The 15351-nt window shown below is 41.0% G+C and overlaps 1 protein-coding gene and 1 long non-coding RNA gene across 4 annotated transcripts in view; one reads left to right on the forward strand and one right to left on the reverse strand.

Moving 5' to 3' along the window:
- LOC105479165 (uncharacterized) overlaps positions 1–15351 on the reverse strand; it is an 85534-nt gene that overhangs the window by 1541 nt on the left and 68642 nt on the right. Inside the window, exon 9 of one of the 2 annotated variants that reach the window (XR_011620022.1) lies at positions 7394–7500. The exons of the other annotated variant lie outside the window; for it this stretch is intronic. This is a non-coding gene — a long non-coding RNA (uncharacterized lncRNA). Of the gene's footprint in view, positions 1–7393; positions 7501–15351 lie in introns of those variants that run through there. 2 annotated transcript variants of the gene reach the window in all.
- LOC105479167 (BCL2 like 15) lies at positions 74–7530 on the forward strand. Of its 2 annotated transcripts, none has more exons than XM_011737022.2 (4): positions 74–445; positions 1023–1144; positions 6571–6739; positions 7420–7505. In XM_011737022.2, the coding sequence occupies exons 1-4, from the start codon at positions 319–321 to the stop codon at positions 7461–7463; spliced, it is 462 nt and encodes a 153-aa protein (XP_011735324.1). In that variant the 5' UTR covers positions 74–318; the 3' UTR covers positions 7464–7505. The 2 variants fall into 2 exon arrangements, with proteins under 2 accessions (XP_011735324.1, XP_011735323.1); XM_011737021.2 differs by having other exon boundaries at positions 82–445; positions 6571–6795; positions 7420–7530.

Consider the following 15351-nt stretch of genomic DNA (forward strand, 5'->3'; position numbering starts at 1 on the left):
GAACTCTGTTTCAGTTCTAGATTGGCTATCTAACGATAAAAGTTAAGCATTAACTTTATGTGGTTAGGGTGTGGTCTGAGATAAAGAACCTAAAGTCTTTAAAGTCTCCCCAGTTCCAAGTAGGTAATCCCCTCCGAGAAGTCCCACCTTTCTGAGCAGCTGTGTTTGAAGAAAGCTAGTGGGAAAAGTTCCAGGACTACATGTCAGGAAACTACAAGAGTTAGAAACATTTGTTGATTTACAAGTGTTTTTAACTTCCTGCTGGGCTGAAAACTGCTTGTTTTGTGGAAAAGCAAAACTTGGCAGCAAACATCTAAAATGAAGAGCCCCCAAACTTTTGAGGAAAAAACGGAATGCATTGTGAACGCTCTACTCATGGACTTCTTGGCCCCAACATTGCAGGTTGCCAACCGGAACCTATGCTGTGTAGATGAAGTAGATTCAGGTAAGGCTCCTGGCCTAGGTGGTGATTGCAGGTCAATAAGAGTATGTTTTCGGCTGGGCACGGTGACTGACTCCTGTAATCCCAGCACTTTGGGAGGCCAAGGCAGGTGACTTGAAGTCAGGGGTTTGAGATCAGCCTGGCCAACATGGTGAAACCCCATCTCTACTAAAAATACAAAAATTAGCCAGGCATGGTGACTCACGCCTGTAGTCCCAGCTACATGGGAGACTGAGGCATGAGAATTGCTTGAACCTGGGAGGCGGAGGTTGCAATGAGCAGAGATCATGCCACTGCACTCCAATCTGGGCGACAGAGACTCAGTCTCAAAAAAAAAGAGTATGTTTTATTTATTTCCTTTAAGTTTCAAAAGGCAAACTCTAAGCTTTCAGTAACACCTAAAGGGAAAGAGGTTCTCAATGAAGGGAAACTTTCTGACTATTGGTGTTGACAAAACATTTAAGCTCTTGGGAGATGATGTGAAAATTATTTAAAAACAAGACCAATTTTTCCATTGCCCAGATTCCTGGGACTTGCCATTGCTTCAAGCATTGTAACAAATGTGTTCCCTCTGTCGTAGGAGAGCCTTGCTCTTTTGACGTGGTTATCATTGCTGGTCGCCTTCGGATGCTGGGTGACCAGTTTAACGCAGAATTGGAAACTTACGCCAAAAACATCATTGCAGAAACCATTCAAGAACAGGTCAAGTTTCTACTTCATGCTATTGTTTGCTGCTTTTTTTCCTATTTCAAACTTCCTTTTCTTACTACTCCCATACTATGGTGACTAGGAATGTTCTATGAAAATATTTGGGGGCTTATATTCCAAGGAGGTATAGCAAGAATTCTCCAATTGCTAAAACCTAAGTGGTATGGAGATGGAAAATTTTTGGCATAGGCTGATGAACCTTCAGCTTGTCTCTACTTGGTCTTCATCAGAGCTGTGCTTAGTGTGCATAGAGCACATTTTATAGCACTTTATTCTTGGCAAAGTATAGCATTTTTTTTTTTTTGAGACAGGGTCTTACTCTGTCACCTAGGCTCAAGTGCAGTGGTGTGATCTCAGCTCACTGCAGGCTCCACCTTCTGGGCTCAAGCGATCCTCCCACCGCTGCCTCCTGAGTAGCTGGGACTTCAGGCAAGTGCTACCATGCCCATCTATTTTTTATTTTTATTATCTTTATTTTTAGTAGAGATGGGTTTTTGCCATGTTGCCCAGGCTGGTCTTGAACTCCCGAGCTCAGGTGATCCACCCACCTCGGCCTCCCAAAGTCCTGGGATTACAGGCGTGAGCTACCACACCCAGCCTATGCTTTTTTTTTTTTTTTTTTTTTTTTGAGATGGAGTCTTGCTCTGTCACCCAGGCTTCAGTGCAGTGGTGCGATCTTGGCTCACTGCAACCTCCATCCCCCAGGTTCAAGCAATTTTCCTGCCTCAGCCTCCCAAGTAGCTGGGACTACAGGTGCACGCCGCCACACCCAGCTAATTATTTTTTGTATTTTAGTAGAGATGGGGTTTCACCATGTTGCCCAGGCTGGTCTCGAACTTCTGAGCTCAGGCAATTGGCCCGCCTTGGCCTCCCAAAGTGCTGGAATTACAGGCATGAGCCACCACACCTGGTCCCAGCTTATGCATATTTTAATATTTATTTTGTTGGAGGTGGGCACTTTTTTCCCCCAGGGTCCAGCAGTGAAGTATATACAGGAATGACAGGCAGTCTACAAGTTTGATGCAATGAGGGATAAGCCCTACAGCAGCTCACTGGCTTTTCATCAGAATGCTGATTACTGGCAGTAGCACTTGGACTCTGTTTCAGATGTAAAGACAATAAGGCAGTATCTAGGAGATGTTGCTGATATATATCAACAATGACAGCTAATATTAACTTATCACTTACAATGTGCAATTATTATCTCATTTAATCATTATGCCCCTGTATGAGTTATCATGGAAGCTATTATCGCCGCAGCAACCTCTCCCCATCTGCATATAACACCACAAAAGCAAACATCTAACCTGTTTTGTTCACTGCCATATTCACACAACCTGTAACAGTGCCTTATATATAATACGTCCTCAGTAAGAATTTCTTTTTTTATTTTTTTTGGAGACAGACTCTCACTGCAACCTCTGCCTCCCGGATTCAAGTGATTCTCCTGTCTCAGTCTCCCAAGTAGCTGTGATTACAGGCACCCGCCACCATGCCCTGCTAATTTTTGTATTTTTAGTAGAGATGGGGTTTCACCATGTTGGCCAGGCTGGCCTTGAACTCCTGATCTCAGGTGATCCACCCGCTTCGGCCTCCAAAAGTGCTGGGATTACAGGGGTGAATCACCGCGCCTAGCCCATCTGGGTGGATCACCTGATGTCAGGAGTTCGAGACCAGCCTGGTCAAAATGGTGAAACCCCCATCTCTACCTAAAAATACAAAAATTAGCCGGGCAGATAACTTGACGTCAGGAGTTCAACACCAGCCTGGCCAACATAGAGAATCCCTGTCTCTACTAAAAATACAAAAATTAGCTGGGTGTAATCCCAGCTACTTGTAATCCCAGCTACTTGAGAGACTGAGGTAGGAGAAACCTGGGAGGCGGAGGTTGCAGTGAGCTGAGATCACGCCACTGCTCTCCAGCCTGGGCGACAGAGCAAGACTCTGTCTCAAAAAAAGAACCACACTCTTAACCATTATGCTTTATTCTTCCTACTATACATAGCTTGGGCAGTGTGCCTACACTACCTTCAAGCAGAACTGGACCTGTTACCTCCAGTTACTTGCCCTGAGGCTGTCCTAGGTAGTTGATAGCTGAGTTGACTTTTTTTTCATTAAACAGATTTTTTTTTGGCTGGGTGCCATGGCTCATGCTTGTAATCCCAGCACTTTGGGAGGCTGAGAGGGGCGGACTGCTTGAGGCCGGGAGTTTGAGACCAGCCTGGCCAACATAGTGAAACCCCATCTCTGCTAATAATACAAAAATTAGCTGGGCATAGTGGCGCACACCTGTAATTCCCAGCTACTCAGGAGGCTGAGGTAGGAGAATCACTTGAAACTGGGAGGCAGAGGGAGGTTGCAGTGAACTGAGATCTCGCCACTGCACTCCAATCTGGGCAACAGAGTGAGACCCTCTCTCAAAATAAATAAATAAATACATACATACACACATACATACAAACACAAATACACAAATTAGCCAGGCATGGTGGCACACAACTGTAATCCCAGCTACGCGGAAGGCTGAGACAGAAGAATTGCTTGAACCCGGGAGGCGGAGGTTGCAGTGAGCCAAGATGGTGCCATTGCACTCCAACCTGGGTGACAGAGCAAGACTCTGTCTCAAAAAAAAAAAAAAAAATTATTTGACTTGAACTTGTTTTAATAAAAAAAAATTTTGAAACAGCCCTAAACTCAGGGAAAAGTTGCAAGGATAGCACAAATAATTTCTCTCTTTAATCATTTGACAGGAGGGAGTTGACATGATATTTCATCAACCCCTAATACTTTTATACTTCCTTCAAACGAGGACATTCTCTAATGTAACCACATTCTAACCATCAAAACCAGGAAATTAACATTGATTCATTTTCATCTAATCCTTAGATCTCTTTCAAGTTTTGCCATTTTTCCTGATAATGTAACGTATAGTAAAAAGTTGTAGGCCAGAATCACATATTGCATTTAGTTGTCATTTCTCTTTAGTTTCCTCCAATCTGGAATTTTTCCTCAGTCTTTCCTTGATTTTCATAACCGTGACACTTGAAGACTATGGTCTATCTTGTTGAATGTCCCTTAATTGGGTTTGTTTGATGTTTCTTCTTGAATAAATTAAAGATATGTACCTTTGGTAGGAATATCACAGAAGTATTGCTGTGTTCTCAGTGCATTGCATCAATTGGCACAATATTTCATTTTATCCCAGTATTGATGTTGTTAACTTTAATCACTTAAGATGGTGTCTGTAAGGCTTCTCCTCTATAAAGTTACTCTTTTCCCCTTTGTAATTAATAAGTGTTTTATGGCGAGGTACTTTGAAACTATGTAAATATTCCACATCTCATCAAAATTTCAATGCATTCATTTTTTATCAGCATTGGACCCATGAATTCCTACTTTATTCAGTGGGTTATAATCTGTTAATGTCATTATTAATTTAGATGCTCAAATCATCCTAGTTTTAGCTAGTGGGAGTGCTTTCACTCTAGACTGCACCTCTTTGATGTGTCTCTATCTTTATTTGAGTACTTCCTTAATTTCTGACAGAAGATCTTATACTTCCCTAGCCCCAAACTGAAATCAACCATTCTCCAGAGAGCGCTGGTTTCTTTTATTTTTTGAGACGAGTCTCACTCTGTTGCCAGTCTGGAGTGCAGTGGCACGATCTCAGCTCACTGCAACCTCTGCCTCTCGGATTCAAGCAATTCTCCTGCCTCAGCCTCCCAAGTAGCTGGGACTATAGACGCACACTGCCAAGCCTGGCTAATTTTTTTTTTTTTTTTTTTTTGTATTTTAGTAGAGACGGGGTTTCACCATGTTGGCCCAGGCTGGTCGCGAACTCCTGAGCTCAGACAATTCGCCGGCCTCGGCCTCCCAAAGTGCTAGGATTACAGGTGTGAGCCACCGCGCCCACCTTTTTTTTTTTTTTTTTTTTTTTTTGGAGACGGAGTCTCGCACTTTCGCCCGGGCTGGAGTGCAATGGCGCCATCTCGGCTCACTTCAACCTCTACCTTCCGGGTTCACATGATTCTCCTCCCTCAGCCTCCAGAGTAGCTGGGATTACATGCGCCCGCCACCACGCCCGGCTACTTTTTTGTATTTTTAGTAGAGAAGGGGTTTCACTACGTTGGCCAGACTGGTCTTGAACTCCTGACCTCATGATTCACCTGCCTTGGCTTCCCAAAGTGCTGGGATTACAGACGTGAGCCACCGCACCCGGCCTTTGGTTTGTTTTAATGGAGAATGATATTTAGAAATCAAGATTTAGGTGCCCTCCCACATGGATGTCCTTTTCGGCTTGTTTGGGCTCTGATATTCAGCTCTGGCCAGGCTTGACCCGCCTAAATCCCCACAGATCTTGCTTGGACCCACCTAATGGCTTTTGGATCCCATATTTGAAAAGGAAAGAGGAAAAGGAAGAGCTACTCAATTATTTTAATTAATTATTTTATTATTAATTCTAATTAATTACTATTTTTGAGACAGTCTTTCTCTGTCACCTAGGCTGTAGTGTAGTAGCTCAATGATAGCTCACTGCAGCCTCAATCTCATAGGCTTAAGTGATCCTCCCACCTCAGCCTCCTAAGTAGTTGGGACCACAGGCATGTGCCACCATGCCTAGCTACTTTTTAAAATTCTGCATAGAGACAGGGTCTCAATGTGTTGCCCAGGCTAGTCTTAAACTCCTGACCTCATGTGATCCTCCCACTTTTGCCTCCCAAAGTGTTGGGATTACAGGTGTGAACCACTGCACTCGGCCTTTTTTTTTATTTGAGACAGAGTCTCGCTCCGTCACCCAGGCTGGAGTGCAGCGGCATGATCTCGGCTCACTTCAACCTTCACCTCCCAGGTTCAAGTGATTCTCCTGCCTCAGCCTCCTGAGTAGCTGGTATTACAGGCCTGTGCCACGATGCCTGGCTAATTTTTGTATTTTTAGTAGAGACAGGGTTTCACCACGTTGGCCAGGCTGGTCTTGAACTCTTGACCTCAGGTGATCTGCCTGCCTCGGCCTCCCAAAGTGTTGGGATTACAGGTGTGAGCCACCGCACCCGGTCTTTACTTGAGAGTTTCCCAGACAATTTCCTTGTCATTCAAGCAATACCTTTACAATTTAACCAGCTGGACTATCACATACTTAATATTTTTCTTTCAAATCATTTTTCATTTATTTTGTTTAACCTAAGCAATAATATCTGAAATCATGGGTTTGATGGACTACTTATGTATTTTCAAATGCCCATTAATATAACAAAATATTAAAACGAGAAAAGATTATCCATCTACCCTCTGAGATTTCATTAGTTACCACCAATTGCACATTTGGCACTCTAAGAAACAATTGCTCTACTGGATTCCTGCACCTGCAGCCTCCTGCACTTTTTGAGGGATACTCTGTTGATATTTCCTTTGTCTTTCCTCAGGCAGGAGCTATACTCCAGAACACAGTGGAATCTCTCAGCAAGACCTGGTGTGCTCAGGATTCCAGCTTAGCTTATGAGAGAGCCTTTCTGGCAGTGTCAGTGAAACTTCTTGAGTATATGGCTCACATCGCTCCTGAAGTAGTGGGACAGGTGGCTATCCCCATGACGGGTATGATCAATGGGAACCGAGCCATCCGGGAGTTCATCCAGGGCCAGGGAGGTTGGGTAAGTGTGTTGGGGCTCCTGGCTTTGCTAGGTATTTGCACTGTTTTTGTACTAATACCTGGGATTCCAATTCATGACCCTTTTGGTAAATTGGAAACCAACAGGAAAACAGGCTTCCCTATTTTGCTGAAAATGCCTAGATTTTCTTGCCATGGAAAAGTGGAGCAGACAGAAGATCAGCCTGTGGGTGTTGGACTCCAGAGTCATGCTACCTAAAATATTGACTGCTGACTACTGTAAAGCTAATCTTCATTTCCTACACATAATCATCTATAAAGTATATTCGTGGTAGAGTTCTAATTTCAGCCTGGCTTCACTCTGTTCCCTTGTAAATTTCTGGGTCTTTTTTTCCTAACATCTTTATGTGTGTGTTAGGGAAGTCAGAATCACCTTAATAGTATCTAAGAAAAAACAATCTTTGCTGTAGTTGTAGCCATAGAAGGTATTCTAAGCCCATGTTTTAGTAATCATTAGAACTTATGCTGTCATAGAGCATTTACGGGGTCAGTGGAAGCCTTAATAAGAGCTACATTTCCTGGAGCTATCTGCAGATCATTTCCTGGTTTCTTAGGAAGTTCCTGAAAGCAATTCCTTTGACTGTAGGATTTTCACTGTCTTTCCTAGGAAAATCTGGAGAGCTGAAGAGGTGGAGCTATTCACGAGACTGAACATCACTTCCTTGTTGACTGATTGGGTGATTAACTCCTGGCAATTCAAACAAACAAATAAAAAAACACTTTTTTCATTTTATCAGAACTGAACTTAGCTGAATAAGTTATTTTTTACTGATTGTTAAAGTTGGGAGCAGCTGCCAGAGGCCTACAGAGTTGGTTTTTGTTTTGTTTTGTTTTGTTTTTTTGTCAACTTAACGCAAACCACAGAGATTTTCTACTTTCTGTTTTCACATGAGCTTTAATGAGGTTCTGTTGAAGCAAAGACCTCTAGACACAAAGTAATGACTTGTTAGTAGTGGAATTATAAACAACAGGGCAGGCCTTTGCTGGAGGTATTTTGAGAGAAGGGAGAATAATGGAAACTATTCCTTCAGATTTAGCCCTGTCCTTTGGTAAGCATCTTGTCTACTAATTTTGCAATTTAAAGGATTTCAGGAAGCTTTTTGGTTGAAAAATCTTGTTTTTTTTTTTTAGACGGAGTCTTGCTCTGTCACCCAGACTGGAGTGCAGTGGCTCGATCTCAGCTCACTGCAAGCTCTGCCTCCCCAGTTCACGCCATTCTTCTGCCTCAGCCTCCCGAGTAGCTGGGACTACAGGTGCCCGCCACCATGCCTAGCTAATGTTTTGTATTTTTAGTAGAAACAGGGCTTTACCATGTTAGCCAGGATGGTCTGGATCTCCTGACCTCGTGATTCGCCCGCCTCGGCCTCCCAAAGTGCTGGGATTACAGGCGTGAGCCACCGTGCCAGGCCTAAAATCTTGTTATTTTAAGTTGAGTATTTTCATTCAAAAATCATCCCTAAACTTCATGTTAATTTCACCTGAGGAGGACTATTTTATGCATTTTAGAGGTTGTAAGCAAAAAACAAAAAACAAAAAACAAAAAACAAAAACAACCCAAAAAACAAACAAACAAAAAAAATAGTTGTTTCTACTAGGAAGGTCAAAGAAAATAAAAGTTACTGCATTGTTACTGCCACAGGATGCAGGAAGTGCTGGCCCACATCTAGGACAGCAAGGCCACCCCAGCTGACATGAAGCTAGCTGCGTAGCATAGAGCTTTAAAAGTGTGGTTCACACACCACTTGTGGACCTTATTAAATTGCTGATTCGCATTCCTAGAGATTCTGATTCTGTAAGGGTAGGCTGGAGCCTAGGAACCTACCTTTTAAACTAGTTCCATAGGTGATTCTGATGTACATATAGAGTGTGACAGCCATCACTTTAGAGAATGGATTGACAAATTACAACCCACACGTCAAATCTGGCTTGCTCTCTTATTTTGTAAATAAAGTTTTATTGGAATAGAGTAACATTCACTTGTTTACATATTGTTCATGGCCACTTTTGCGCTACAATAGCAGAGTTGAATTATTATGGAAGACCATATGACGGTTAAGTCCAAAATATTTACTAGCTGGCTCTTTACAGAAAAAGTTGGCTGACCCCTTCTCTAAATCAACATTTCTCCTTGGTAGTTGAAACTCTATTACAGTCCTGACAATTCCAGCAAACACAGCTGTGGATACAGGGTTTAAACTCAAAGATATTTAACTCTTTTTTGGGAACTTAGTCTCCATATGTTTGTTAGTTCTTGCATAATCCACAGTTTCTCTAGGTCTTCAGCCAATCAGAGAGCTCTGTAGCTCCTGAGTAGTCCATTTCTCTGGCCCTACAAGTGAGAGTGACTAGAAGCAAAACTTATGATTTGTATGATCTTATATCTCAAAATAGTCCTTAATGATCTAACAGATTAGTAGGCAGTCATCAGGTAGAGACTTCGAAAACCAGACTACTTTCCTGAATGTCAAGAAGAAAGGCATTGCTACTGTGATTCACGAAAAGCAGCATTAATGACTTTGGCTAAAGTTTAATAAAGCTAACCACTTCCCCTCTATCAGCCAGCCATCCATCTATCCCCTCTAAATTCAGAGAAGTAAATATGTAGTGCTGTTAATATATTTTTGCTTTTTAAAGTTATGCTTTGGCCTGGCACGGTGGCTCATGCCTGTAATCCCAGCACTTTGTGAGGTCAAGGCGGGTGGATTACCTGAGGTTAGGAGTTTGAGACCAGCCTGGCCAACATGGTGAAACCCTGTCTCTACTAAAAATACAAAAAATTAGCCAGGCTGGGTGGCATGTGCCTGTAATCCCAGCTACTCAGGAGGCTGAGGCAGGAGAATCACTTGAACCTGGGAGGCGGAGGTTGCAGTGAGCTGAGATGGTGCCACTGTACTCCAGCCTGGGCGACAAAAGCAAAACTGTCTCAAAAAAAAAAGAAAGAAAATAAATAAAGTTATGCTTTTTCCTTTATTCCTAGTTAAATCACAACAGGTTAGTAATCTGTAAATGATGTGTCCTGTTTCTCTTTAGTAGAAATTATATTTTTGGCTAACCATTAAGAAACTTGTACTCCTTTGTCCCTTATGTTACTATAAACTCAAGATGATGAGTTTTGTGGTATTTGACTTCATAGGCAAAATCAAATTACTTTGACTGTTGCTATTCTGTTTTATGAAATAAACTTCTGTCTATGCATTTGAACTAAGTTTCAGCAAATTCAATCTAAATTGAATAATTCCAGCTCCCAGTTTTATCCTGTGTTGCTCATAAAACAGTTCCAAGTATACTGCATTATCTTGAGATTTGAAGATATGGTGCCCACGGGGATTATACTAGGCAAATGCATTAAGCAGCTCTGGCCTAGGTGTTGTGTATTTTAGGAGACTCTATCTTAGGAGAGTTTAAGTGATTGGGCTGCAGGAAGAAGACATTTGTAACCCAGGAATTAAAAATGGATTCAGATTGCCTGATTTTAACACTTTAGTTTCACTATAGGCTAATTATGTGACATTGGGTAAGAGACATAATTCTTCTGTACCTTAGTTTCTACATTTGTAAAATAGAGATGATTTGGTAACTTATTAATAAGATTTTTGTGAGAGATAAATAAAACAATACACTTTGTAAAGGGCCAGTGCCTGGAATATTTTAAACACTGTGCCATTAGCAATTTGGAATTCTATGTTATGGAGTTCATAAGGTATTAGCTTGACTTTTTTCTCTCTCCATTAACCCTGGCTCTCACAGAGGCAAACCACTCTTAATGGCTTTACCTTTCACATCACGGTGAGTAATTCCTAAATATGATTTATTTCCCTTCTCAATTCCATACCCACAGACGCTTATTATTTATGTGTACCTTTCTTATCCCCATACTCTCCGTTTGCCATACAACTAGCTCAAAACCTCAGTCATTTTTACCTTGTCTCTCTCTCTCCAGTCCAACTCACCCAACAGTTTTTCTCATTTGTTACTTCCTTTTTGTCCTGGTTCTTCTACCAGATTTATTAGCAACTGCCTGGACTATTAATAAAGCCTCCTACTTAGGCTTTCAATAAATTGTTCTGTTCCTGCTCCATTCCAGTCTATCCTATATACTGACATCAGATTGATCAAAGCTGTGGTTCCTTTGTCTATTGTTTTGATTCATTTTTGTATATGGTATCATTCATTTTTAAATTTAACATACCAATGAAGATTATAGGACTTAAACATTTTATCAGAAGGGGGCATTTATTTGTTAAATCAAGAAATAACTTTCCAAAAGCATTGCTTTGAATGCCATTCTCTTAAAGTCCTTCAGTAGAACTTTTGAGGGTGATTAGATATGTTCATTATCTTGATTGTGATTTTATGGGTGATTTCATACCAACTTATCAAACTGTATACTCTGATTGAAATGTGTAGTTTATTGTACATTAGCACTACCTCAATAAGGTTGTTTAAAAAAGAAAATCTTCAGCGGCTCCCTACTGTTCATCAAATAAAGCCTGACTTTCAGTCTGATATTCAAATTCCCCTAGGATCTGGCCCTAACTGCCCTATATAGCCTTAATCAATCATGATTCTCCTCTACAATTCCAATGCTCTAGTAAAACCGAGCCAGTCACTAAAGCCATCCTCCTACTGTTCTCTGTGTTTCATATTGCTTTTTCTGAGGCTCTACCTGTAGACATCGTCAAGACCTAACCCAATTGTCACTTTCTCCATTAAGGCTATCCGTATAACTAGAACAAGAAGTGGCCTCTGCCTCCTCGAACTTTTGTTTGTGCCACTTTTATGTTTCTTATCCAAAAAATGGCCTTAAATTGTAATTATCTGTATAGTCATCTTCCCCACTAGGATAAAGGATCGCTGAAGGATACAATTTGTTGTATACTTCTGTAACACCCCTCCTCTTCATTCTCTGTCATGTACATCGATATTAAAAATATTCATTAAATGAATGAATAAATGATTGACTCAGATGAGACTTCAAGTTTGATTATATTTGAACAGGATGCTAAGCTTTAAGAGTCCTGATGCTCTTGGCCAGGCGCGGTGGCTCACGCCTGTAATCCCAGCACTTTTAGAGGCCGAGGCAGGTGGATCACAAGGTCAGGAGATCGAGACCATCCTGGCTAACACTGTGAAACCCTGTCTCTACTAAAAAATACAAAAAATTAGCCGGGCGTGGTGGCGGACACCTGTAGTCCCAGCTACTCGGGAGGCAGAGGCAGGAGAATCGCTTGAACCCGGGAGGCGGAGCTACAGTGAGCCGAGATGGTGCCACTGTACTCCAGCCTGGGTGACACAGCAAGACGCTGTCTCAAAAAAAAAAAAAAAAAAAAAAAAAAGAGTCCTGATGCTCTTTATTAAAAAAAAAAAAAAAAAAAAAAAGCTTCAGGCTGGAGTTGGTGGCTCATGCCTGTAATCCCAGTACTTTTGGGAGGCTGAGGCGGGTGGATCACCTGAGGTCAGGAGTTCAAGGCCAGCTTGGTCAACATGGTGAAGCCCCATCTCTACTAATAATATAAAAATTAGCTGGGTGTGGTGGCTCACGCCTGTCATCCCAACTACTCAGGAGGCTGAGGCAGGAGAATTGCTTGAACCCAGGAGGCGGAGGTTGCAGTGAGCCAAGATAGCACCATTGCACACCAGCCTGGGACAACAGCAAAACTCTGCCTCCCAAAAATAAAAAAATAAAAAAATGCTTCAATTGCAATTTATTGGTTGCCCTTTGCCTCTTGAGGATTCTGAAACCAAAGACAGAGTATGCTTCCCTGTGTAGTATGTGGGAGGTTGACTATGAAGTCTGCAGCAGGTGAACTGAAGGACTTAGTGAAGTCTTAGAATGCTGTAGTGACAAGCAGTAGATTAGAAGATGGGTAGGGGAACTTTTCCTACCATGGATGACGTGAAAACATGACAAAATGAAACAAGCTTAATTAAAGGCATTTTATAAGCCTCTTCCGTGTTCATTTATAAAAGGAGAAACAAGCCTATTCTAGAGATAAAGGAGGTCATTTATTTCTGGCTATTGCAGTTCTTCAGAGATGGACTCTGAAGCTCAGTATTGACACCATTCCTTTCATAATAATAGCCTTGCTGCTTGGACAGCAGCATTCAGGAAAGTACCCTTTGCCAGGTTCCTGTGCCTCCATGTAGGAAGGCCCATCTGCTCCTGGCATAATGAAAGTGCCTAGCTAGAGACAAGAAGCACAGACTGTGCCAGGCAAGAGACTTGGAGTAATTGATATAATGAGTAACCAAGTGAGAGTAGATCCCTCACCAAAGTGTAACCACATTAGCTTACATTATCACAACAGACTTATTTTAGGTATGTATTCTCAAGACCATGTTAAGCACTGTGGGTTACACAAATGCATAGAAGACACTATCATTGCCTTTGATAAATCTGAAAAACGGGGCATCTTTTGAATAAACTCTTAAACTTACAGGAGACAAGGAAATTGAATAAATGAAGAAAATGTCTATAGCTGTATATACAGATTTATACTGAAGAGATTCAGACTAAGGGAAGATCATGGTGAAACAGTTAAGGGCAAGATTTTTGAAGAAAAAGTAATTGAGCTTTATGGCTTTATTTTCATCGTGGTGAAACTTAGGGGTACAAGTGAGAAGTAGAAAAAGAAGTAGAATGAACAAGGTCTGTAGGTGATGTGCTTGGATAGGTTGGCTGGGGATAGTTGACAGGGAGGGGCTTGGTGACAAGCTAAGGAATCTAGACTTGTTCCCATAGACCATCAATAACTATTCTGATTCTTTAGCATTAAAGTGCAGTTTTAAGAACTTTCATCCAGCCTTGGTTAACAGGAGATACTAGAATGGAAACATATAGATAGGAAGATAATATAAGTTTATTGCTATAGGAATCCAGGTGTGAAAGTGGGAATGGGACTAAGTGGGAATGGAAAAGACAGGTTGAATCAAAAAGACATTGAGGAAAAATTTCCAATAGGTCTTGGTGATCAAGAGAATGCTTACAAAGGACTGAATGTTTCACAGACAGTGTATATATCCCATATCAAATCAGTGACCCTGGGATGTAGGGAAAGGCAAGGGTAGTGAAACTAAAGCTAAGGTTGGGTAAGTATCTTCTCCAGGGTAAAACATGTCTCTTCCTCATCCAAAAGAGAGAAGGATGTTCTGAGAATCCTGAATGTTTTTCCTATTGAATAGTTTATCTTATCCTTGTAGTCTTCCCTGAAATTCTCTTCAATTAACCTGTATTGTAATCTAATTCCTGACCTCCATGATACTGATATTTCCCCTTAAACTAGCATACGCCCCTCTTGTTGGAACAGCTGACATGGTGACCAGCACTCTTCTCTATTGTGTTCTTCCTTCTGACCAAACACTACAGCCACATGAGGCAGCAGTGAGATGTGGCCTTGTCACTCCTCTTCAGGTGCTCATCCACAATTTACTTCCCACAATTTACTTGATGGTTCTGGCAAAATGTTGGTAAGTCTTTTTTTATTGCATGGAATTGTTGTATTCACTTAGGTTTTATGCCAGACTGGTTTAAATGACTCATCATAAATTCTGAAACTCTTTTAGGTATTTGCCAACCTTTACTGCAAGTCTTGTTTCCCCTCCCCAGCTCTTTATCTTCCCACAAGATACAAATGAATCAACACAATCTTCATCAAAAAGTATTATGCTCTTATTGCCCTTCGGTATCTGTAGAAGGAAGTGTGATAAATTAAGTAGTAGCTTATTTAAAAAATAATAATAATAATAGCTCCAGCTACTTGGAAGGCCGAAGTGGGAGGATCACTTGAGCCCAGGAGTTCCAGACTAGCCTGGGTAACATAGCAAGACCCTGTCTCAAATCAAAACAAAACAAAACAAAACAAACAAACAAAAAAACCAAAACAAAAAAAATTAAAGTTTTGTGTTTTCTTCTTCAGTTTGTTTTTTGCTTGCTTGAGTGGTCTACTCAGGAAATGGCCTTGTAGCTAAGTGGGTTTTGGGGGTTTGGTTATTTCACAATGTCTCTATACCTTTTGGGTTTACAGTTGAATAGAATCTTAAAAATTGCTGCTTGCTTTTTTAAAAAGTGTGAAGTTCTGCCAACACACTATTTACAGATTCTTAGATTTTGAAGAAAAGGACTATGGAGGCATCTAAGCAAAAATTTTTTTGCTATCTCCTATTTATTTCTATCTTCTCCCTCCTTAAGAAGAAACAAGAAAGTTAGTAAGAGATTGTTCTGAAATATAGGCTTGAGAAAAATAGATTTAAATTTTATTAGGCAGGTTTGCCTAATCAATTAATAAAAATAAAGTTTTAGTTTTGGTGTAATTGAGGACATTCTAAGGGTACAGAGAAATTATAAAACTATATTATCTTATTTGTCCAAACATAGAAAATCATTTTCCTTTTACGATTATGCTTTGCTACTCTGCAATTAAGCAAGTTATTTGGAATATTTTTATTTTTATGTTCTTTTCCAAAGTTACCTAAGGAATGTTTTAATTTTTATCAGTAATCATGTCTGTATCTTTAGTTCTGAGGTGCTTTACTAACTGGC

Source organism: Macaca nemestrina, chromosome 1, assembly GCF_043159975.1.
Source record: "Macaca nemestrina isolate mMacNem1 chromosome 1, mMacNem.hap1, whole genome shotgun sequence".
NCBI lineage: Eukaryota > Metazoa > Chordata > Mammalia > Primates > Cercopithecidae > Macaca > Macaca nemestrina.

What these genes read in the sequence shown, in the direction of transcription:
- LOC105479167 (XM_011737021.2), top strand. Translation starts at nt 319, where the DNA reads ATGAAGAGCCCCCAAACTTTTGAGGAAAAAACGGAATGCATTGTGAAC. An exon ending in TGTAGATGAAGTAGATTCAG is followed by an intron (nt 446 to 1,022) that starts GTAAGGCTCCTG and finishes CCTCTGTCGTAG; the next exon opens with GAGAGCCTTGCTCTTTTGAC. An exon ending in CAGAAACCATTCAAGAACAG is followed by an intron (nt 1,145 to 6,570) that starts GTCAAGTTTCTA and finishes GTCTTTCCTCAG; the next exon opens with GCAGGAGCTATACTCCAGAA.